Source organism: Candida metapsilosis (assembly GCF_017655625.1).
Source record: "Candida metapsilosis strain BP57 chromosome Unknown scaffold7, whole genome shotgun sequence".
NCBI lineage: Eukaryota > Fungi > Ascomycota > Pichiomycetes > Serinales > Debaryomycetaceae > Lodderomyces > Lodderomyces metapsilosis.
Window position 1 is genome coordinate 428,561 of NW_027138165.1, and position 23,775 is coordinate 452,335.

The 23,775-nt window shown below is 37.9% G+C and overlaps 11 protein-coding genes across 11 annotated transcripts; 3 read left to right on the forward strand and 8 right to left on the reverse strand. All coding sequences in view use genetic code 12, as the record gives it.

The window, feature by feature from the left end:
• Positions 1 to 986: 986 nt before the first annotated feature.
• I9W82_004749 (amidase) lies at positions 987 to 2,144 on the reverse strand (the record flags this gene model as incomplete). The annotated part of the gene is made up of 1 exon (XM_067693852.1): positions 987 to 2,144. The coding sequence occupies one exon, from the start codon at positions 2,142 to 2,144 to the stop codon at positions 987 to 989; it is 1,158 nt and encodes a 385-aa protein (XP_067546232.1).
• Positions 2,145 to 3,600: 1,456 nt separating this feature from the next.
• Positions 3,601 to 4,836, forward strand: I9W82_004750 (uncharacterized protein; the record flags this gene model as incomplete). Its single annotated transcript, XM_067693854.1, has 1 exon — positions 3,601 to 4,836. The coding sequence occupies one exon, from the start codon at positions 3,601 to 3,603 to the stop codon at positions 4,834 to 4,836; it is 1,236 nt and encodes a 411-aa protein (XP_067546233.1).
• Positions 4,837 to 4,949: 113 nt separating this feature from the next.
• Positions 4,950 to 6,365, reverse strand: I9W82_004751 (Zn(2+) transporter; the record flags this gene model as incomplete). The annotated part of the gene is made up of 1 exon (XM_067693855.1): positions 4,950 to 6,365. The coding sequence occupies one exon, from the start codon at positions 6,363 to 6,365 to the stop codon at positions 4,950 to 4,952; it is 1,416 nt and encodes a 471-aa protein (XP_067546234.1).
• Positions 6,366 to 7,499: 1,134 nt separating this feature from the next.
• On the reverse strand, positions 7,500 to 8,489 carry I9W82_004752 (uncharacterized protein; the record flags this gene model as incomplete). The annotated part of the gene is made up of 1 exon (XM_067693856.1): positions 7,500 to 8,489. The coding sequence occupies one exon, from the start codon at positions 8,487 to 8,489 to the stop codon at positions 7,500 to 7,502; it is 990 nt and encodes a 329-aa protein (XP_067546235.1).
• A 258-nt stretch (positions 8,490 to 8,747) lies between these two features.
• Positions 8,748 to 10,193, reverse strand: I9W82_004753 (Zn(2+) transporter; the record flags this gene model as incomplete). Its single annotated transcript, XM_067693857.1, has 1 exon — positions 8,748 to 10,193. The coding sequence occupies one exon, from the start codon at positions 10,191 to 10,193 to the stop codon at positions 8,748 to 8,750; it is 1,446 nt and encodes a 481-aa protein (XP_067546236.1).
• Positions 10,194 to 10,534: 341 nt separating this feature from the next.
• Positions 10,535 to 11,911, reverse strand: I9W82_004754 (uncharacterized protein; the record flags this gene model as incomplete). Its single annotated transcript, XM_067693858.1, has 1 exon — positions 10,535 to 11,911. The coding sequence occupies one exon, from the start codon at positions 11,909 to 11,911 to the stop codon at positions 10,535 to 10,537; it is 1,377 nt and encodes a 458-aa protein (XP_067546237.1).
• A 196-nt stretch (positions 11,912 to 12,107) lies between these two features.
• Positions 12,108 to 13,112, reverse strand: SAM37 (SAM complex subunit; the record flags this gene model as incomplete). Its single annotated transcript, XM_067693859.1, has 1 exon — positions 12,108 to 13,112. One exon carries the CDS (start codon positions 13,110 to 13,112, stop codon positions 12,108 to 12,110), a length of 1,005 nt encoding a protein of 334 aa, XP_067546238.1.
• Positions 13,113 to 13,262: 150 nt separating this feature from the next.
• Positions 13,263 to 16,849, forward strand: I9W82_004756 (RNA14; the record flags this gene model as incomplete). Its single annotated transcript, XM_067693860.1, has 2 exons — positions 13,263 to 15,549; positions 15,960 to 16,849. The coding sequence occupies 2 exons, from the start codon at positions 13,263 to 13,265 to the stop codon at positions 16,847 to 16,849; spliced, it is 3,177 nt and encodes a 1,058-aa protein (XP_067546239.1).
• A 50-nt stretch (positions 16,850 to 16,899) lies between these two features.
• I9W82_004757 (RNA polymerase specificity factor) lies at positions 16,900 to 17,958 on the reverse strand (the record flags this gene model as incomplete). Its single annotated transcript, XM_067693861.1, has 1 exon — positions 16,900 to 17,958. The coding sequence occupies one exon, from the start codon at positions 17,956 to 17,958 to the stop codon at positions 16,900 to 16,902; it is 1,059 nt and encodes a 352-aa protein (XP_067546240.1).
• Positions 17,959 to 18,077: 119 nt separating this feature from the next.
• Positions 18,078 to 18,605, forward strand: I9W82_004758 (uncharacterized protein; the record flags this gene model as incomplete). The annotated part of the gene is made up of 1 exon (XM_067693862.1): positions 18,078 to 18,605. The coding sequence occupies one exon, from the start codon at positions 18,078 to 18,080 to the stop codon at positions 18,603 to 18,605; it is 528 nt and encodes a 175-aa protein (XP_067546241.1).
• A 39-nt stretch (positions 18,606 to 18,644) lies between these two features.
• Positions 18,645 to 23,417, reverse strand: SNF2 (SWI/SNF catalytic subunit; the record flags this gene model as incomplete). Its single annotated transcript, XM_067693863.1, has 1 exon — positions 18,645 to 23,417. One exon carries the CDS (start codon positions 23,415 to 23,417, stop codon positions 18,645 to 18,647), a length of 4,773 nt encoding a protein of 1,590 aa, XP_067546242.1.
• Between the last annotated feature and the right edge of the window lie 358 nt (positions 23,418 to 23,775).

Here is a 23,775-nt window from a genome sequence, read left to right on the forward strand (position 1 = left end):
GGTTTGCTGGTTGTAAAACTTTGTTATTTTCTTTCTTTCTTTCTTTATTTCAGTGGGTTGTCTGGATATAAATATATATTAGAATGAAATTCTTATATATATATATATATATATGTATTACACAATAGAGAAGTATATTACACAATAAATAATTAAATTTCTTTTTTTTTTTGCTTTTTGGCTTAGTATTTTGTATTGTATTGTATTCTAGTCACGCGACTGTAACTCTTTTTATTAACTAAAAGTTATATTCTTTTATTGTTATATTTTTTTAGTAGTCACACGACCAAACTTTGTTCTACTTCTAGAAGTAACACACCCCATACATACATACGTTTACATTAGAGATATACACATTCCATGCATACATCATAATATAATGCATATAAAGATAACTTTAAATTCCCCTCACTTTACGTTACTGTTTCTTTATTTCTCTGTATAGAACTAACTACATTAGAAACACATAATCCATACATACAAAAATAACCTTCTTTACACCCCACCCCTATAACTTCTGTACTATTAGGTTGATAAATAGTAATAACATACGCCAAGAAACTCGCATCAGTTCATCAAAATTAATTTAGTTTGAAACTTATATACAGGTAATTAGATGATTGTGTATTTAGATCCATACACCTCTACACTATACAATTGTATGTATATACGATGGAGTAACAGTAGTAGTATTATTCTCTTATTGTTAGTGTTATTGTTCCTTTTCATTCTCGATTCTTATTGGCTGAAACAAACAACACAAATACAAATACAAAATACAAATATTGTAACTCCACACAAAAGAACGGAAAGAATCAGATCCAGGAACGTTTGGTCTAGATCTCATCAAAATCATACACGACACACTTACACACACACACGCACACATTGTATACTAAAACAAAACAAAGCACATAAACACCAACTCAATTAGTCTATATACACTTCTATTCTAAGCTTTATCCCCTCAGTTTATGGCGCTCTCTCTATATATCAATTTCCTCAACCAATATTCCTTCTTCACTTTGTGATAGCCTACCAACTACTTCAACACTAGGATTAGACTCATCTATAGCATCATAATCACCACCAGTGCCAACGTCCTTATTATTAAATTGTAAAATGCATGAACTACCACCATAAATCACATCATCTTCCCTTCCAACCCTATTACAAATCAATACATTCACCTTCTCTGTACTAGACCACCATTTAGGCATAATACTAAACTTGTGTTTTAAAAATGGGAAAAACCTCAATATCCAATAATTTATAGTCTCATTATTGGCAGTACTAGACAATTTAACATTTATTGCTTGATCTAGTTTCTCTTGTTTGCTTAGCTCCTTGTTTATTGATGGGGATTGTTGAGATAACCATGCCATTGGACATATTATCAACTTAGACTTGTTTTCATAACTAGCAATACTAAACTCAAACTTATTAAATGGAGCTTCAAACTTGTATGGATTTAAATCCATACATATACCAAAATTACAACAAACACGATTACCATCTTTAGTACCATCCTCACCTTTAATATCATCCTCATCCTTAAAAACATCCTTTCCCTTAATGTCATCCCCATCCTTAATGTCATCCCCATCCTTAATGTCATCCTTAACCTTATTATCATGCCCAAAATCCAATTCTACCGAAGGAAACCCCTTTTGGGGATTCTCTAAACATCCCCATTTTTCATCGGTCTCATATAAAAATGTCTTTCTATAATTATAAACCAACTCACCACGTCGATTGAAAACAGCACACGAATTGTAAATTATCCCCTCACCACTTTCCTCTTCCTCTCGCCTGTAATCATCATTAACATTATACTGTCTATCAGCCTTTGCAATCTCAGGATATCCCATCACAGTAAAACATCCATATTTCAAACTCAACTCATGAGCAAAATTAAGTGACGCTCCAAACTCACCTTGTTTAGTAGACTCCAAAAATGGTCTTATATGACTACTCAGCAGAAAATTATACCCCGTTATTGCCAATTCCGAAAATAGAACTAAATCGGGGAACTTTTGACCTTTACTCTTTATTGTTGATAAAAGATTATTAATCTTGGTAATATTCTGCTGGGGTTGACCTAATATTGAATTTATCTGAACTATGGCTACTTTAAGTCTCATTTTTAAATCAGTATGTGTATGTGGATAAACCTTAATAACAGTGATCGATTTTCATAGAATGAAGATCTTCGATTTTGAATTTCTCTTGTCGCTTACGGCATTTCAAGTTTCAGTGTCGTAGAAAAGTTGTTTACGACATTAGCATCCTCTCTTTGCAATACTTTTGACAAAGACCACGAAACATGACCCACTTCAAAACCCATTGGGGGCACTTACGAAATATTGTATTTACAAAAATGGAGTTAAAATTTATTAGCTGGAACGTTTCTACAGTTGCAAAAAGAAAAACAAGAGAGTCTAATCAAAGGGGAAAAGAAAAGACGCGTCTTATTACTGTATCTCTCCACACTTTTCCTTACTTCCTTTCCCCTAATTCGCCCAGATCAATATAAACCCAGAAAATACAGAATGTATAATGGAGTTTGTGTGTATTGTAACAACATTCTGTGATTCCTTAAATTTATGCAAATAATTTAACCCAATTCGGATCAAAAAATTAAAACTTTTTCATTCTACTTTGTTACCATTTACGTCCTTTATAAGCTTAATTATAGGTATTCAATTACACCTGAATATATCAAACGTTTTTAACTTTGGTTCCTAGATCCTTTTATTTTTACCCTGTCCTAACCACTACACCCTCCCATTGAAGATCTAAAATTGAGATCTGCAATACGAGCTTTAGCTTAACTGTGAATACTGCGTCAAAAAATTAGTAAACTTTATAACAGGACCACCATCAGAGATCTTCATCAAACAATCTGGGGCCTTTAAAGGTATCATGTGAATGGGTTGAAGATTTTCTTTCTTTCTCTGCACGTATCCACAAAACTAAAGAGAAGCAAATTAGACGATAAGATTACATACAATATATACTGTGCATTGTAAATATGAGCTACAGCCAAGAATAATATATTGTTTCTATTGTTAGGTTGTTGTTGCCTTGTAGAAGAATAACGAAAAGTACATATTGCATATTGCTTTATTACTGTAGTACCAAAGGAGTGCTAGCGGTGGTGTCAATTTCTACCCACCTTCCCTAGTTGCATAGTCCTCGCAAGCTTGTTATTTTGTATAGGTATATACCCTCACTTGTCTTCAGAGATTAACAATTTCCCATTTGTATTCCAATCACCCTTATAAACTTTTCCAGGAGATCGGTTACACAAAATTGGCTTATATTCCCAATTGGGTAAAATTAAACAAACTTTTTTTTTTTAAACCCTTTTGCATTTTGATCTCATCCCCTTTCCACTCACTCACCCCACCCACATCCTTGTGAAACCTTCCACAATGTTAACAGAAAGTGAAGATAATTATAAACAAAGAAGACTCATTTTCAGCAGAGGGAAAAACAAAATGATTGACTATTTAACTAAATATAATTGACCCTATATTTCCAACATTGTTTTCTTGCGACGAATCTCTTTCTTTTACTTACATATTCTTCACCCCCATGTCTTCCACCACCCCGGCACTTGATCTATCTCGATATGAAATCTCCATTGTCAAACAAGCCTGGCTTGCATTAAACTTATTCCATGATAATAATACACGGAGTACAAGACTCATCAAAAATGACAGTAAACTACTAGAATTTGAACAAAAGTTGGCAACAAGTATTTATGAGAAAACTACAACGGCAAATCCACCCGACAGGTCATCATGCTTCATATCTGATAATGATGCTTTCAATTACTTTGATTTATTCGGCAAGAATGAGCCCACATCAGTATCCGATCCTGAAGTTGATGCAATCATCAATGACTATCAAATAGACCCATTGCTTCAATACATCACGACAATGATCAACTATTTGCAACACAATATGATTCAACAACCTAGTGAATCTCTAATTAACCACCTAAAGCAAAATTTTCAACTACTTGGAATGACATTGATAAAGTATCAACTATTTGGTGAATGTTTAATACAGACTATGGTGGTTCAATTGAGATTGACAGCTGAATCGAGTAAATTCCAAAGTGAAGAACAGTTTATCTTTAACAAGTTCTTATCCCAAATATTGAGCTTTTTGGCTCATTACAATAATCGAGAAGCAAGAATAGCGCTTGCTGATGATGCCTCATCACTCATATCATACTCAACATCAAGAACTCGAAAGTTGAACCATATTGAAGAGAGTTACCCCTGCCCAACTGTATCTTATTCTTTGGAAGTTACAACTCCATACACAGAACTTACGCCACCGACTAAACCACAAACCATCTCATCAACCACATCAATACCATCAGATAAATCATCGCGCATGTCCCTTGACAACCGACAACACCTCAACTATGCGGGCACAAATGATGAATTGTCGTTTGATCACATGCTGGAAAATGACACCAATTGGAAAAGTACTCCGCACACATTGCTATCCGACACTAACGAGCAAGACGATGGTGAAGAAGTTTTTGTCGATGCTCAACTTGAACTTGCATCGATACCGTCAAACGAATCAACTTCTGAACCATTTGACTATTTAAATTCATTTAGAAGTTACGACACACCAATTGAATCTTCCAAATATACCAAACTTAAACGATCGTTTTCAGGAGCTTCTTCAAGGAGGAAATGGAGTCCATTTAGAAGGAGTAACTCGTCACATTCAAGTATCAACACGCTAGATCAATCTGCTAAACAAAAGCCGAAACATGGTCTTTATAGAATAATCAGTCGCAAGTGAAGAGAAATGCATTTTAAATTAACGAAATTGTACAATTTATAAAACGAAAAGAAAACTGCTACTCTATCTCTAACAAACCCTCTCAGATAGTCCCTCCTTCCCCCCCTTTTCCATCAATGGCATGATTGAGTATCACAATTGGTGAAATCATCAACCAAACAATTTTGCTTTGATGTGTTTCCATATGCATTTGACTCATCAATCGTCTCCAAATGGGTTGAATTTTGACTTGATTTGCTGTTTCTCTTCAAACTTGGGAATTCGGGTTGAATGGTAACTGAATGGATACCATACTTGTGCAAAGTGTCACGTACTTGAGACACGACGGTTAAGAATAGGTTTCTATCAATTTGAGTGTTTGGCACATCAGTAGTAGTAGTCGTAGTAGTAGCAGAAACAGTACCTCCATTCTTGTCTTTATTTCCATTTCCAGGTGCTACTACCACCTCACATTTAGGCGTCAATTCAATATGCAACGAAGCAATAAGAATATCCTCATTCAAATTCCACACATGGAAATCATGTACACTTTTGACCAAAGGTAATTTCAAAATCAGTTGTAAAATCTCTTCAGAATCAATATATGGAGGAGTAGCTTGAAGTAAAATCTTGGACGATTTACGACACAATGGTAAAGCACTATTGAAAATGATTAATGTAATGACTAATGACGTCACTGGATCGGAATAGTATTTCCACCAGTAATCCGTCTTCCATATAATCAAGGCAGTTATAATAACGCCCACGTTTCCTAATGCGTCTCCTAAAACATGTAAAAATACCCCTTCCATATTCATTGATTTCTTCTTTTTAGTCTTTGCAGGCTTGGCAGCTTCATTGTGTCCATGTCCATGCTCATGTGTATGTTCGTGTTCGTCTCTCTTAGCTGACGAATTCTCAGTATTGTACCTTTCAACAATATTATCAGGGAAATAATCAAATACTTCAGAAGGTGAAGAGCGCACAGTAGAATTAATCAACGGAGTATTCTCATCCAAACCAATTCTCGATTCAATTTCACTATTGGAAACGTGTGAATGTTCATTTCCACCATCAGCATGTGAATGTGAATGTCCACCATGTCCTTCAGCATCGCCACTACCACCTCCATGAGAATGCGAATGGCCATGTTCATGAAACAACACCAATCCAATCCCATTACTCAACAACCCAGCAATACCAACCACTAAAATCAACTGAGGGTTGGTGATTTCCGCTGGTTGGAAAAACCGTTGAATAGCGTCCATAATAATGGTAAAACACAATGCAATTAAAAACACAGCATTGATTAACGCTCCCAATATTTCAGCTCTTTGCCATCCATAAGTATATTTGCCGTCGGCAGGTTTCAAGTTTTTAACACGAACGGCCCAAAGCGCAATGATTAATGAAATGATATCATTCAACATGTGGAATGAATCGGCAATTAATGCCAAGGATTGGACAGAGTAACCGATGATGGCCTCTAGGAGGAAAAACAAGGTGTCTAGTACCAACAAGGCACTGATTCTGATCTCCTTGTTATTCATGATGATATTGGGATGTGTTTTTCTTCGTAATGTGTAAAATGATCCCGTTTAAAATTAGCTAACTACTCTATGTGAATTTCCAAAAGAAGTGTCTAGTAGTTGCTCCACAGTGTTGAATATAAAACACTAATAAGCACACAGTGTCTCTATAGGTAGTTTTTTTTTTTTAAAAAAAGTAATAAAACTGGTGATGAGATTTATTGACGATATAACCACTATATTTTTATGATATTTTTGTACGATGCTTAGTAAAAGATCAAAAGAATAAAATTAATTTTTTTTTTTTTTTTGCTGTTTCTTCTCTCACTATTATTGACCACACTTCTTTTTGTCTGTCTGATTTAGATCTAACTGTTTGTCTGATTGTTCTTTCTAACTGGGTGTGTCTATCTCCTTTGTGTGTGTTTTCTGTGTAAGGCTAAAAATAAAACGAGAGAAAGAGAGAGAGAGAGAGAGAAAACAATGCAAAATTTAGGTCGTGTGTAAGAGATCAAACTGTACAATTTTATTGTTAAAGACTAAGCTTATACGGATATAACCAAAAGTATTTGGTCTTTTGCGCGTACGACGAAACAATGACGGAATACTCAACGAAAGATTGACTTGAGAGAGCGCCATTGATTCATTATGTTGAGCTTTTATTCCATTGGAGTTTTATTCTTACCGGAGAATCTCTAAGTCTAAATTCATTTTGCAGCCGATATGGACCCTTTCTGAGGATCTTTGACTTGGAAGTACATGTGCCCTACTACAATGCATCCACATGAAGCGTAGTTTTATTCACTCTCATTATATACTCATACTCTACACTTCATGAAATAACATCTCCAGTAATTGCTGACTACCTCTATCTTATATACATTAAAAAAAAAAACCTTGGAGGCCAAAAAAAAAGAAAATAAGATATATAGATAAGGGGTCGCCAAAAAAACATATTAAAGCACCATTGACTGCCGTTAGTCGCAAAGCTTGACAGATAATACTTGAAGGTAAAGAATTGAATACATCAAATACAATGCATCAAGCATCAGTAATAACAAAAACAAAAACAAAATACCAAAATCCCAAAATGGTTGAATAAGTGTCTCTCGAAAAAAAAAAGGGAATCAACACGTACATCAGTTCGCTCACTCTTTACTTAGATGAGCTCAATAACTGATTGAATGTAATCTTTTGGCCTTGTTGATTTGGTTGTGAATGCACTGGTTGTGGATAGTGCATTTGCGGTGGAGCCGCCAAGTAAGGATTGTAGAATTGGTTTGGTGGTAAAGGTGGTGGTGGAACTGGTTGTGGTACGAAATGAGGAGGAAGGGCTCCTTGGCTGATTTGTGGTGGATACATTGGTTGCTGTGATGGATAAGGAGCAGCTGTAAAAGTTGGTGGATTTGCATGACTAGGAGGATATCCGGTTGAAGAATTTGATACAGTGGTTGCTGGACTTTGTGGACTATGTGATGCGACAGCTGTGGCTTTAGCTGATGCTGGCGACAATGCATCAGTCAGTTTTGGCGACACCAACTCAACATCCTCCTTCAACACCACACCTTGTTTTGGTGATGGTTTAAAATTTGGTTTTGGAAGATTCAAAGCAGCTGGCGAAGAATGAAACGATGAACCAGCATAGTTTGATGAATCTTCCTCTACTACAGCGGAAACTGGTCCTTTATCTTTCTTATTCTTCTTCGACTTCTGATTATTATTATTATTGGTATTGAAGTTGGGCTTTTCACCATTGGGTAAGGAAATTTCAACTGGAGCTTTATTGTCTGCCCTTTGAGACTTTTTGGATTTATTCTTGGATGATGATTGATCTCCATCTTTCTTTCTCCTTGATTCACTTCTGTTGTCACTGTGAAATTGTGGTTTCTCGCCATTTGGCAAAGAAGGTAACGATGATAATTTAATTGGTTCTTTGAGTTGTTTCTTGGGACTGTTATTGTTCTTGCTCCTGTTGGATCCATTTCCAAAATCTACTGGAGCTCCACTTGGAAGAAATCTAATCTGATCAGGAATTCCTTCATACTGCTTCTTTTTGCTTTGACGTGAAGGTTTCTTTAAACTGTTTTGAAATGAGGGATTATTCTCATTAATTTGTATTGGTGTAGATACTTCGTGTGCCATCATTGTAGTTGTTGTCTTTTCTAGTTCAATGTATTAAAAGAATAGGCTCTATAGTAGGACTGTGGTATAAGCTTTATACATAGACTTTAAAACGATGAGGTATACTGTTAATGAGTAGCAAAAGAGGAACCGACATAGAAATTTCTTTTTTTTTTCTTTTTTTCTTTTGTCTTCAGTGACACATCCTCAAAAGGTCGTGCACGTTACTACAAAAACACCAGGTAGCGAGATATATAGATAAGAGATCCCCCTTAACATATATTAACTAGAAAATACCGTTGACAACCCAATCAACATGATACCCACGATGCACCAAGATATGACAAAATTCATGTTTCCTCCAAATGCAACAGAACTTCCAAACATAGTTAATGCAACCACAGTTAAGAACCCACTGGTAATAGCCATTGTAATTCCAAATATAAGATGTAAAGCATGTACATCATACTTGTTTGAATTCACCTTGAGAAATATGTATCCCAAGAGTGCTCCCAATGGTTGCGATATACCACCTAAAAGAGCACTGATCGAAACAGCTTTAAGTTTTGCATATTTTGTAGTTGACATGGCGTAGAATAATGGAAGGCACATGGAAAATCCTTCAGTGTAGTTGTGTAATATCAAACTAACAAAGATTGAGAGTCCTAATTTAGGATTGGTTTCTGAAGTCACATATGTGATGAACCCTTCCGGTAGCTTGTGTAATGTAATTGCTAAAGTTGTTTCTACACCAATCAAAAATAATCGTGAAAGTGGTGAATTTACATGATGGTGGTGATCAACTTCATGCAGATAGTGCAGCTGATTCAGATTGAAAATGGGCTCATGATGAGACCCTCTCCCATCGTGTGTATGTGAATTCAATTGATCCTCCTCCTCTTCCTCTTCTTCATCCTCTCTGTGGTCATGATTTGTCAATTGTGGTATTTCACAGAAATGCAACCCTTCTGCTCCATGATCGTGCTCATGGTGATGATAAGTACATAGCTCAGCAGAAGTATACCCCTTACATTCCCCTGCAGCCTCATCATTCAAAAAGAGTTGAATAAGGGACTTTCTTGGCTTTAAAGTCGCACGTATGAGTGGAGTTGTTTCAGTCTCGTGAACCTCCACTTCAACTGGTCTCGGTTCAACAACATACTCCAGTACTTCATTATCATCTGCACTTGAGCTTGATTTTGGAGAACTAACATCAGCAGGAGCATCAAAATCAGCATGTGTATGCAGATGGCTATGCGAATGATGATTATGATGAACTTCTTGCATGCCTTCGTCTTCTTCCTTCACTGGATTTCCATGGTTACAGTGAACAACACTTTCACTGGTCAACAAATGTAATGCAAAATTAAAGCACGCACAAATTAGTATCCCACCAAAGTAACCACTCATTAAATAAATCTGTTGCCATCTTCTTGACAAGTTCTCTGTTTCTGCCTCACTACTCAGCTTAGACAAATACTTCGAAGCCTCTGGTAATAGCCTGTATAACGATGTGATAATCAAGCAGCCGGAACTAAGTGCTAATGACCCATTAAGAAATAAGTAATTCTCCTTCAATTTAAACTTGTATCTTGATGTGATGAACCTTGGACATATCAAGTAGTACAAGTCATCAAAGTATATAATCAAGGTCCCTAGAACACATAGTGATGATGAAAGGATTGTTAATATCCACCCTTGAGATAGAAATTCGAAACTTTGAAGCATGGTGGGGGAGAAAGTTGTGTTGAAAAGGAAAATAAGATTGCCTTGTCAGCAAAAAAACCAATTATGGTTTTGTATTTTTCCGAGATGATAACATTCACCAAAAGTGTTGCTAGTTTAAAAAAAAAGACTAATGCAGTTGACACTTTATGCGGATGACTAAAGGTTCAAGTTTAGAGCTCCGACCTGCTTGTCTCCAGCCCCCAAGTGTCTGACACACGTGTACAAAAGAGTCTACGCAAAGAGTGATCTTGACAAACCTTGGTGGTTACTCATTTTGTGTCACCGAAGATTCTAGATGCGTACTTTCATTAAGTCTTTTTTATCAATCCCTATATACACCACTAATCTTGCTTTGACCCACGTACATCCATATTACTAAGTGGCAATCTATCATGATTCTTGTTCTTTTTCGAAACAAAAGGAATCATTTTGTGAGTGGTCTTTTCTCTTGGGAACTTCTTCTTCTTCAAGTGACTCAAATCAAAACGATTCATTCTAACGAATAACCACATACCAAATGCTGCAATAATAACACAAGTAGGCAAAGCCAATATAATCATGTATTCCTCATAGTTGATGCCTTCTTCGACATAATCTCCAGTCAAGTATTTCTGTACAAGCTTTTCTTCTTGTTTTCGCAAATCGGCAAAGTCACCTTTAAGAACTTTCGCTCCTTTCCAAAATTCCACCACTATTGAGTCCGTCAAAACATTAAACTCGTCATCGGGTACATTATCAGGTTGTAAAGAGATCAAAACTTTCTTTTCAAATACGCCCTTCGGGAACCATTCCTCAATGATGGTTAATGGATAGTAGCCATCTTCATTCTTCACCCAATCCGACACAAAGAATCCTTCTTTAACTTTACCCCCATGTTCAAGTACTTTTGACCTTTTGTCAAACGGGGTATAATCAATATCATCCTCTTCATGAACAAGCTCTCTTTTCTTGAAACCCTTTTGCTTAGCACTTTCTTTCACATTGGATAAATGAATTCTAACCTTTTCCACCTCAGGAGCAAAGTAACGCGAGTACCAGGTAATAAAGTGGGTCTTGTCTAATATCAATCTCACGTCATCTTCTGGTGTACAGAATGGCTTAGTCAACACATCCTTGGCAATACCTTTCTTCTTGTATCGATCTGGTGTGCATCGTATAATAGGATTCAACAAATGGTCCTCCAAATCAGATTCCTCGATGTGTACAACCTCGGTAAACACCTCATCCTCCGCCATATTATGGGCTTTCAATTGCTCTTTATTGTATGTAATAGTGGTGGCACTTTGAAAATAGGTACTGTAATCAGGCTGTCCATTCTTGGTCCTTCCTTTCTTTATCTCGGGTTTAATGGTTTTGGGCAAACCTTGTTTGTTTAAACTGACCCATTCGTGTAAAGGATCAGTGGTTTTTGGTGGCTTTGCACTAATAGTAACACCGGCAATCACCGTTGGTCTCACAATCTCAACTTGTCCATCAACCGTACGGTACCAAGGTGCTGGAGGTTTCTCTGACGATGAAGAAGCTGTCTTTTGCGCTTGGTTTTGTGCGTGCTGTTTGTTGATGATCACTTCTTTGATCCTTTTATGCAAGTATTGTGAAGGTTCAGAAGAATCAGTGGTGTATACCACACTTGGATCCGGAGTCGCCTCCGGCTGAGCCAAGGTCAACGAGTAAGCATTGGCTATGAAGAAACTAATTAATGCAAAGGGTATTCTCATGAGTTCACGTTTGATTGGAACAAAGAGATGAGAAGTTTTTGTTTTTGTTTTGGCTGGTGGAAAAAGAAAGAAATTTAAAGCACGCACTGATCTACAAAATTTATAGCCGATTCAATTACACAAAAATGACTATACGCCGTATAGGTAATGGTGAGATCATCGAATTGACTACATAACTATTTACAACGTAGGATATCTAGGCTCGATCCGAGTGGTAGTCAATCAATCCCGTCCAGTAGCCAACCTCATTGACCAAATTCGGTCTTTCCTTCCCTACTGGGTTCCTAAACGAGAGCCTTACACTCTTAGATTTCACATCAGCCAAACGATCCAGAATGGACTTGAAACGATCAGCGTTATCAGATGACAAGAAGTTTCTTATAAACTTATCTGGTAGACTGTCGTTAGTTAATGCGAAAAAGTAAGCCAAGAACAAAATATCACTAGCAGCAGGTTTCTCCCCAAAGAGAAAATTACCCTCATGCTTCTGCTCTAACTTCAACTTTTCTAGCCTCTCAAAGAATTGTCCTACCAAGAGAAGACACTTCATGGAACTCCTTGACTCTCTCAAGACTTTCTTTGTTTCTGATTTTTGCACCAAAGACTTTTCATGTAAGCTGCTAATCGCCTTTGAGTTGTCAATACCATCATCATAGTCACTATTGAAATACTCCGTTTGGGTATCCTCGCCGCTACCTGTGAAGTTCAAGAAAGATGACTTATGTTCTCCCAATCCCAACAAACGAACTCGACTTTGCGCATCGTTGTAGAATTTCAGAGCTTGGTTGTACATCATAGGGAAAGGGAAAAATTTGGCAAATAGTTTCCTGGTGTAGTTTTCATAGTTCTTAGTGTTGGAGAAAAGGTTGTACCTGTTCAATGCATCAAATTTGGTGTCCAAAAAGGTGATCAAACTGTCATCAAGCAATTTTTGTTCATCTGAAAGGCTAGGAATTCGGCTACTATCATATTTAGTTGTCAAGTGCGTCGCTATCTCTCTAAAGCCGTTGTATTCTTCTCCCTCATCGATTAAAAGTGGCAACTCATTCAACTTTGATAAGTGAGTGTTGTTAGATGGAATAACCTCAAACGGTACACCCTGTGGCTCAACCACCAAGCTGAGAAGCCATGCGGATGCAATGCATGATGGCGATATAATTGATGCTTCTTCCTCGTATCCCCAAACGTGCAATTCAATCATGCTAAAGTTATGTCTCCTGGTAGCTTTAAACAAAGTGCATAAATTTTCTTCATGAAAAAGTTCGCAGAGATTTGACCAAGATCATTCCTTGCACTTAGCTACAGTGGTAACCACTACTGACTTAGCATAACTTCTACGTCTTATTACAGTATGAGTAACGCTATCTTCATCAAGTCCAGTAAACCTAAAAAGTTATCATTAGATAAAATAGGACAGTTGGAAGATGATTTAGAAATCAACCCATTAGACTACAACAAGTGGACCAAATATTTAGACAACGTCGTCGCCAAAGATAACCAAGAGCAAGCCAGAAAAGCTTTCGAAAGATACCTTGATATATTCAAGTTTGATGGAGCGCAATGGAACAACTACATAAAGTACGAGCTTAGCAGGGGAGAAAAAGAGAAAGCAGAAGCGCTTTTCCAAAGATGCTTTGCCATTACCGAGAATGTGGACTTGTGTCGTCTGTATGTGGATTACGTGCGAAGCGTCACTGACATGATAACAGGTGGTGATAAAGCAAGAGGAACTATCATCCAAGCATTTGAATTTGCCGTTGACAAGGTTGGAATTGATGTTCAGAGTGATCCATTATGGCAGGACTATATTAATTTCATCAAATCGTGGACTCCTGGTGCCAATTGGGAACAACAACAAAAGATTGATTTGATTCGAAAAGTGTACAAGAAGGCTTTAGTTGTTCCCATGGAAAACATCGAAACTTTATGGACTCAATATACGAGGTGGGAAAATGAGCTCAATCAAGCAACTGCACAAAAATTTGTATCCGAGAAATCGGCTGAATTCATGGCAGCTCGTTCATGGAACACTGAATGGCAAAATCTTACGAAAAAGAAGTTGAAGCGATCCATAATTCCACACGGTCTTGATAACGAAAGTGTACAAACTCAAATGAAGTATTGGACTAGTTGGTTACAATTGGAGAAGAAGAACTCATTACAAATAAAGGACGAAACTTTGCTTCAAAAGCGAATAAATTATGTTTACAAGGAAGCTACATATGCTCTACCTTTTGTGCCACAGCTATGGTTTGAATATGTAAAACATTTGTTAAATGATAACGAAGAAAGCAACTTGAGTAACTGCATTTCTATATTAAATGAAGGTTTAAAATTAAATCCTAAGAGCTTGCTTCTCTCCTTTCAGTTAGCTGAGTTGTATGAAAAAGATAGTTCTTTTGGTAATGCAAAGGGCATTTACAATCAAGTCATTTCAAAGTTGAGTCTGGACCATGAAATAGTTTCAAAAAAGATGAGTGATTTGTATGAGAGAATAAAGCCTACGGAGGAGAATAAAGGCGAGGATGAGGAGGAAGAGGAGGAAGAGGAGGGAGACTCGAATGATAATAAAGCCGCTACTGAGAATGAAATAAATGGTAATTCTAATAGCGCCGTGAATGGTCATGGACGTCCAAATCTCCCACGGAGACCTAACATACCTAGTTTACCTCAAATTCCAACCAATTTAGCTCCGACGGAGGATGCAATGGATTTAGATATGGCTCAACCAGCAAGTCAAGCACGTTCTGGGCTTTCTGGTCTGGAGTTGAGAGATTTGTCGCGGTTCAAAAAAGAGCGTAACGAGTTAGTTGATGCGATCACACTTACTTACGTAAAGTTTATGGTTGCAAGCAAAAGGGCTGAAGGAATGAAAGAAGCACGAGATGTGTTTCGTCAGGCTAGAAAGAACGAGTCAGTTGGATACCAAATATATGTTGAGAACGCCTTGTTAGAGCATTACGCAGATAATAAGAAAACAGCATTGAAAGTGTTTGGTGTCGGTCAAAAAGCGTTCCCCACAAATGGAAAGTTTTTGTTGAACTTTTTGGATTATTTGATCATGACGAATGATGTTGACAAGTTGAGGAGTACCATACAGAGTTCGGACACTAGTATTTCGAAAGAAATTTCTCAGATTACAGAAGAGCTAACTTTAGTTGGATTAGATCCAATACTTAAGGAGGAGAAAGAACAACAACTCAGTATGCAAAAATCGTATTTAAAGAAATTGTACAAGAGATATATATCATTTTCGGCTAATCATTTGTCCTTGGATATAACAAGTAGTTTTGCTAAAAAGTATGAACAGTTGTTTCCGGATGATGATCCAGTCGATTTATTTACAGATAGGTATAAACTTGGAAACGCTAATATCATCAAAAGAAGTGAGCTTAAACAAGATGATCCAGATGATTACGATCAACCAAGGAAAAGGCAAAAGGTATCTTTTGCTTTTGATAATGACGAATCCGTCTCAGCTGTAAAGAGTATTCAAGAGTCAAGTCGTATAGAACAGGAAGTAATTGAAGAAGAGCAGCAGGACGCTTCCTCATTCGTTGGTCCTTCCATTGTGGCTTTAATGTCCGCCTTGCCCAATGCCTCCTATTTTGGATTACCTTCAGAGAGCGTCTTTAACAGTGATAAGTTGGTTACGCTTTTTTCTAATTTACCCAACATGACATAGAGTAGGGAATTTTTAAGCTGCAAAATCACAATCACGAAACAAAAAAAAGAAAAAAAAAGGAAATTAAGGAAATGTGTACTTATTTAGAAATAACATAAAAAATTATCAATCCTTATATCAACTCTCTATCCAAGACGATAATGAAGCTCCCCACAGCAGACTTTCCTTCCTCGCTTTTCAAACAAAACTCAAAATGCTTGTCAACATATTATGAAAGCCCACACAATTCTAACTTAAAAAGTCTATTTGTTTTGAGAAATGTATTCATTTGGTTGGTGATGATTAATATAGTGAACTTCTGTCTCAGTGTTCATTATGAAATTGGTCGGGTTGATATTGTCCATGCCCTTTCGGTGCGCCAAGAGCGCTTGTATTCTGAAGACTTGAAAGTGGATTTTGAAAACATATTGGTGGGAATGTATTTGCGGAATGAGGATGGGTATGCCAAGAATGTTGATTACACCACCATAGTAGCTGACATTTCGTTCCATATAACAGGACACGATGTTGCCTTCAACTTGCGAGAGGGACTTCATGAATCGGCATATTTCAACAACAGAGGAAGCAGTAATGTGGAAACAGTAATCAAGGAGAGTTTACCAAAAGGACCTATTTTGTTTCACATGAGCAAAGCCAAGCAAGTAGTATCGAATGTGTTGTATGCGCATTTGCAAAGACTTTATGATGAACCGGTGGCATTGAAATGGAGGGCTAGAATTTCCACTGCTTTCACGTTAATGGTACTTTTCAAGCTGGTCATATTAGTCAGTTCGATTCTCCTCATGATCAACTATGTTGCATTTTGCTACGCACTGAAGGCATTAACCTGGCACTATGTCAACTTAGGTACGCTCTATATCTTGAATTTGGTAAATTTGGCGCTGTGCTTAGGACTTCTAATCACTTGGTCACAGTTGGACAACAGAAACTATCAATTATTCTTCCTAATCATGGAATTGATATCTATCTTGGGATTCAACTTAGTGTTTTTCCAAAGTCATCAGCATTTGATGAAGTCCAAAGTTGTCGTCACTTATAGTACACTGTCTTCTATTTATTCTAACGGGGATGAGGAAAAGACTCCAATTGTGAACCATAATTCTCCTGCAACTGGAGATGGCTTGTCTGGAAAGACGGTTACGAGAACACGAATTCCGGAAAACAAAATAACAGAGAGAGTCGACAATATCCAAGGACAAGCGAAGCGATGCTTTACTGCTCCAGTCACTGGCTCCACAGAGTGGCAGTTGTGAATTCGTATTCCGTATGTACAAGTGTATTATCAAAACATCTAAAACCACTCTTACCTCATGTTCTCATCAGCGATATCAAAAGTCTCCTCAATACTTGGTTTGAAAGGCCATTTGTTATAAGCTTCAGCGATTTCTATTATATCCTCTGTAGTAAATTCAACAGCTTTCTTGTCTAAAATCTCATCAGGAAGAAGCTTAACCAAATATTCGGCACCTGCAGCTAACTTCGGCAACTGATCTCTCAACCTCGTCGCTGTCACAAAAAAACTCAGCAAAAGATGGTCAATAGTAGCAATGACATCACTTGTGTACTTTCCTGGCAGAATCTCAACCACTGCTACCGAAGCGTTTCTAATAAAAGAGGCTTTTTCAATCACGACTGGTTGATCGCGGACCAACACACGAGGATCATAGCCTTCTCCAATAACTTCCAGCTCTTCACCAATAGCTATCAATTTTGAATCAGTGTATAAATCTCTCCTCAATGCAGTCCTATTTCTCTTTCGAAACCCTGGCTCGCTCAAAAACTTCATAGCCGTTGCGGAAGGTACAAAGAGAACCATCCTCACTTTCCCATACTTCATTAGCCAATTGCGATGGCTGCAACATTTTATCCATTGAGCAATCAACGCCTCATCTTTAGTTCCTGTCCAATTGGCTACTATCAACAACTCATCATGCATCTTATCGTACAGTTGCTGGGTTGTTGGAGGTAGTATTCCCTTTTTGTACAAGTTCAGATATGTAGCCCACGAAAATGGATCACGATCAATAAGCTTAAAGTTTTCCTTGTTGCCAGTGGCGTTTTCAAGTGTTCGTATCTTTACGTTCCAGCTCTTGATGGTTTCGTCGTTCCAGTCTATCAATATGTGGTTCCTTGGGTTAAGTTCTTGGTTGAGCATAGTTGAAAAGAGCCCAAAACCTGGAGTAGCATCTATAATATCCAATTTAGAACAGTTGTATTGAGGTTTGAGGTTCAACTTGTCAAGAACTAATTGACATGACTCGGGGTTTTTCAATTGAGATTTCCCATAGCTAAATCGGGGAAGCTTGTCGAAAAACTTTTTCAACACTGGGTTATATGACCTTAGGTTGGCTACTTGACTCATTCAGTATCATTCACAATAGAGTGTAAAAAAGTATTGAAAAGAAAAAAGGAGAATCGATGATATAAAAGACGGAACTTTCGCACAAAATCAAATGATGGCAATCTGATACCCTATCAGCAATGTCTATAAACGGAGTTATTTTGAAACAAAACTATGCACAGCTCTTCTCTTCCAACGAGTTACCCTTCGAGGTGAGCAGTGATGGGCTAGAAATACTTAAATACAAAACGCTCACATCAAGACAAAAATTGGCTATTTCCCCTGCCAATACCTCACTGTCGAATTTAAAGATAAATGCACTGGATGGATATCTATACCTAACCAGTAAAAGGTTGATATACATTACCGCCCATCAAGGTGATGTCGAGTCATTTGTGTTGGATCTAACTTTAGCTCCAATTTTACAATTAAGTCACAAGTTGAAAGCACCCTGGTTTGGTGTTAATTACTGGGAGTTCATGTTTTACAGTGCCAAAGAGCCTAGTATAGTCAGCGACGGATTTCCCAAAAACGAATACTTTAAAGGCGAAATATACTTTCAGGATGGAGGCTTGTTTGAATTTGTTGAAAAGCTCAATGGAGTTTTGAACGACGTTGTCAACAATCGAGATATAGATGAAGAACTACCAGCTTATAGTGTTGGCTAAGAATACATCATTCAAAAACTATATTACGTGTATATCCACCTATAAAAACATCTCATCAAAATCAGTAAAGTTCAAAAGCTTGTCGATCTCTTCCTGTGATGCGTTTGGAATCAACTCCTTGAGCTTGTCAAAACACATTTTCTCCAAAAGAGCAGCATCTTGATAAACAAATGAACGTTCTTCATTATAAATCCTTGCATTGCTAAACATCAAATGGATATCTTCTGCAAACTCCCTTAATTGGGTGTATGTGTGTCCAGTTGCTCTCTTTCTTATAGTGTCAATGGCAATAGGGTGTTTGATCAAAACATAGTAGTCGGGATAATATCTTCTTGATGGCTTCACCAAGAACAAGTCACTTAATGCCCTTCCTTCCTCGTTCTTGTGGTTCATTATCAATCCCAAAAGAGTCTCAATGTTGTTTTGAAGGATAGCTCTTTCATCTGGTGTCAACGGATCTATTGAAGGAGTTGCCCGAGATAATAGTCCTCGACCTCTTCCACGTCCGCGTCCTCTACCTCTCGACTTGCCTCGACCTCTTCCGCTTCCTGAAGTTGACCCGCCTTCAGGCGTCTCGAGCTTTTGTCGTTTCTGTGCAACAAAGTTATCAGACTCTTCAGCCGAACGTTTGCCAGAGCTATCATACTCATTAGTACTATCATCATCGGCGTCTAATGTAGACAAGACTCCACTTCTTGCAGCTCCCTTCTTCCTATTGCCTTTACCTTTTCCTCTTGAACCTCTACCACTTTGATAAACATCACTATCACTATCAAAATCATCTTCATCATGATCTTCTCCATCGTCATCTGAAATAACACCCTCGATTTGTTTCAACCATTGTTCCTCGGTCAAATTGTCGTCGTATTTTGTAGTCTTTCTTTCTCTTGCTCCACGGCCATACTCCTCAGTGAAAACATCATCTTTTTTAAGCACCTCTTCTGGATCCTTCTTGTATATAGGAGGAAGCTCTTGTTCAGAAAGCAATCTTGTAGGATAGCTAGCATCCTTTGTTGCTGCATACCTTTCTTCATCAAGTTCTCTGAATCTAACAAGTTCATTTTCATTCCTAGCAATAATCTCATTCAACTCGTCATCATCTAAATCCTCCTCCTCTTCATCTATACCTTTAGTACGACGTTCATCTTCCTTTTCAATCAATGCCCTCAACATAGCCTCTTGCTCTTCGGCCGTAGACTTGTTGTCAAACTTACCAGCTTGAATGACTTTACCATCAATCTCCAACTTAGCATGTGCTCTTTCTAAAATCATCTCTTCGACTGAATTTTCTGTAATCAATCGCAAAATACGAACCTCGTTTTTCTGTCCAATACGATGGGCTCTATCCTGAGCTTGTAAATCTTGATGTGGATTCCAATCAGTATCAAAAATGATGACTGTATCTGCAGTTTGCAAATTCAATCCTAAACCACCGGCTCTAGTGGACAAAAGGAAGCAGAAATAGTCTGAATCTGGAGCATTGAACAATTTCAAAAGCTCTGTACGATCATCTGCCTTGGTTCCTCCATCCAATCTCATGTGCTTCATTCCACGAAGCCTAAGGAAGTCCTCCATTATATCCATCACTTGTGTCATTTGGAAAAAGATCAAAACTTTATGTCCGGTTTCCTTAAACTTGGGCAAAACCTTGTCCAACAACTCAAACTTACCAGCAACTCGCCAAATAAGATCGTTATTTTCTGCCGTTGGGTTGATGAAATTTTCCACATCTTCATAAACAAAAGGGTGATTACAAATCTTTTTCAATTGCATAATTTGATTATTGGCATTCTTGATAGGAACAACTGCGGTGTCATCATCGGGGTCTCCAGCGTACAATGCATTGTAACGCAACATCTGCTGGTAAAGTTTGGACTGAAGGGCAGACATTTTACACTTGACAACCTTTTCAACCTTGTTTGGCAAATCCTTTTCAACATCCTTCTTCAACCTTCTCAACAAAAATGGTCTCAACACTTTATGCAATCTTCTAATGACTAACAATGTCTCTTCTTCACTCAATTCGATCTTGTCCTGTCCCCCAGTATTTGCGAAAGGTGTATTAAACCATTCATCAAATGATTTGACTGAGTTGAAAATCTTGGGCAAAACGAAATTCAACAATGCCCACAATTCGGGCAAGTTGTTTTGTAATGGTGTACCTGTCAAAATCAAACGGTAGTCACTGTGATAATTTGTAGTCAATGTTTCCGATAATTTCGAATTCGAGTTCTTCATACGATGGCCCTCGTCGATAATCATATGCACCCATTTCACTCTTCCCAAAAGACCTTTATCTTTGATGACATACTCAAATGTTGTGAGAAGAATTTGGAAATTACCCGTTTTGATATCATGTTGCATTGATTTCCTTTGATTTGGGGTACCCTTGTATGTAATCTTTTTCACCGCTGGAGCCCATTTCTCAAATTCAAGATTCCAATTTGTGACAGTAGAAAGTGGGACAATGACCAAGAATGGGCCAGGAATCTTTTTGACCTCAATCAAGTATGTCAACAACGAAATGGTTTGAATTGTCTTTCCCAACCCCATTTCATCTGCCAAAATACCATTCAAGTGGTTATTAAACAAGGAAACCATCCATTGTAGACCCTTTAATTGATACTCTTTCAATGTACCACCAATAAGAATTGAAGGTTGCTTTGTAACCTCCTCCTTAATTCTATGGGCTACATTATAATAATCAGTTTTCTCTCTCTTTTCATCCTCGTCTGCGAATTCAGAAGCACCCTCCGGCAAACGACCAGAATTGGCAAGGTTTGCCTCAGCTTCCTTTTGCTGAGTTTGGACAGCTTGAGCTAAAGAGTCTAAAAATTGGTTGGTTTGTCTCAACAAATGTGTAATTCTAGTGTCCTTAGTATGGTCCAAAAGCTTCAAATAGGCCTCTTCGTCATTCAGCTTCAAAGCTTGCAAACGCTGTTTAGCCATTTTTTCTAGCTTCTTCTGTTCTTCTTTAGCAGTCAGATTATGAAAGCCTCCGATTTTATGGACAAATCTAGCAACCTTGTCTGCTTTTCTAGTCACCTTGGCAGAGTTTCTGATACTTAAGTCAAGAACCTGGTCCAAAACCCGGGTGTGTTTCCTGTTCTGTTCCCGCATTAAAGTCTCCAATTGATGGCGGTAAAGGTCAATGGTGATAGAAACACTTTCCATGGATAATGTGTTGAACCTTGCTAAAAAATTAGGGTGAGAATTTGGAAGCAAAGACTTACTGAACCACATCTGACCAAGCAACTTTCCTCGAGCTTGTTTTTGAAAGGGAATAATTTCCAATTCATTCAACTTGGTTAACAATTCGTCTTTCTTCTTACCATCTTCGTGTCCTAAAGACTGAATCTCTGATCGTAACAAATCTTTTTCACGCTCAATGCTGAGATTCATAAATAAGTCACGGTTAGCCGCAATCTGCTCCAAACTTAAGCCATTGGGTATTAATGATGGGATTTGGAGTCGACTTTGAGGGGTGTAGAGGAAGCTTAGTGGAACATCGGTGGTCTTATCACTGGAAATGTCAACTCTCTCAAACGTGTCGACCTCAACGGTTGGTTTGGTAACTGGAACAACAATTTTGGAATCCTTATTCTTTTCGCTGATAATTTTGCTCAACAAAACAGGGGGGGATGGATCAGCAAAGGCAAATTCACTTTTGGGAGAAGTTGGCTGGACTCCGATAGGCAGTTGCAGTTGCGGTTGTGGTTGTGGTTGTGGCTGCGGCTGCAGCTGCAATGGTGGCTGTGGTTGCGAGGTTTGTTGTGGCACTTGAGCCTGCTCCTGCTTGATCCTGTTCATGCGTTCAAGCTCTTCTCTACGCTTTTCTGCTGCTAGTCTTTGCTCTTCCTCTCTGATTTGTTTCTTTGTCATTTTCTTGGGTTGATCCTTATTCTTGGGTTTGGGACCTCTTTTTCCCTTTCTCTTTTCCGCTGGTTCAATAGGTGCTTGGGCATCGGGGGTATTTATCAGATTATTTGGCATCGATGGTGTATTTTGAGGAAAGTTGATAGCACTATTATTCCTTGCGGATGCTGGTAAGTAAGGGTCAGTTGGGTAAGAGGACGAAGGGTTCGTCACAAACGCTATCAAGTTTTGAGGCATTGGTCCCAGGTTGGGTGATTTAGTCAAATATTTAATCGCTTGCATTTGTGATTTTAATAATTGGAATTGCTGATGAGTGAATGCCGATTCCGATGGTGATGATAGCTGCGTTGTTGCAGTCCCCTGCCAATTAGCACCGCCTTGTTGGGGGTTTGTGCCATTCTGAATTGGCCTGTTTGCAAATTGTGCCGGGTACCTGCTATTATTGGCAGAGTTGCCTAGCATGTTTACATCTTGTGAAAAGGGAGCTCCTGACACTGATAAGGGGCCAGCTGGTGATGGAGCCAGTTTACCTAGTTGACTTCCAATATTGTTACCATTTGGAGCATTAGAAAACTGTTGATTAGGAGTTGGTGGAACCGCATTTAGAGTAGAAGGAGTTCCTTGTTGTTGTGATGGTGTTGGCCGTTGTTGCGGTGGTTGAAATTGAGCCTGTGAAGAAGGACGTGACAGCCTTTGTTGTTGTTGGAACTGCTGTTGTTGTCCTTGATCTGGAAGTTGAGACCGCTGAGCATTTCTTTGTTGTTGTTGTTGCAAGTGTTGTTGTAATTGTTGTTGTTGCATTTTGATGTTGTTGATAGTCTTGTTCAACTGCGCAAACTCCGGAACATTCACCACTTGGTCACCATACTGGTCACGTAATTGATGCCACCGTTGCACAATTTTCTGAACTTCTTCCTTCGTCGGCATACGGTTCATGATTGATATCCACTAGCAAAGAAAGTTTTTCTGGGTTGGTTCTGTTTGGATAAGCTAGAAAGGGAAGGTGTGGTAAAGGAATCAATCAAATATAAATAGTCTATAGGTATATTCTAGTTTAATGAAGCTTCAAAATACATATAATTTGATATATGATTGATTGCAAAAACTGGTTGATGCAAATCCCGATATGTAATGTAAATAGAAATATAGCTTTTTATGTTAAATTATATTCATTTTTACTTTTGCACAAAAAAAAAAGAAAATAAAAAAAATAAAAAAAAAAAAAATTTAACCAAAAACAAAACAAAGTTTTGATCATATTTACACGACCCTATAACTTCGTATTTAAGACTAA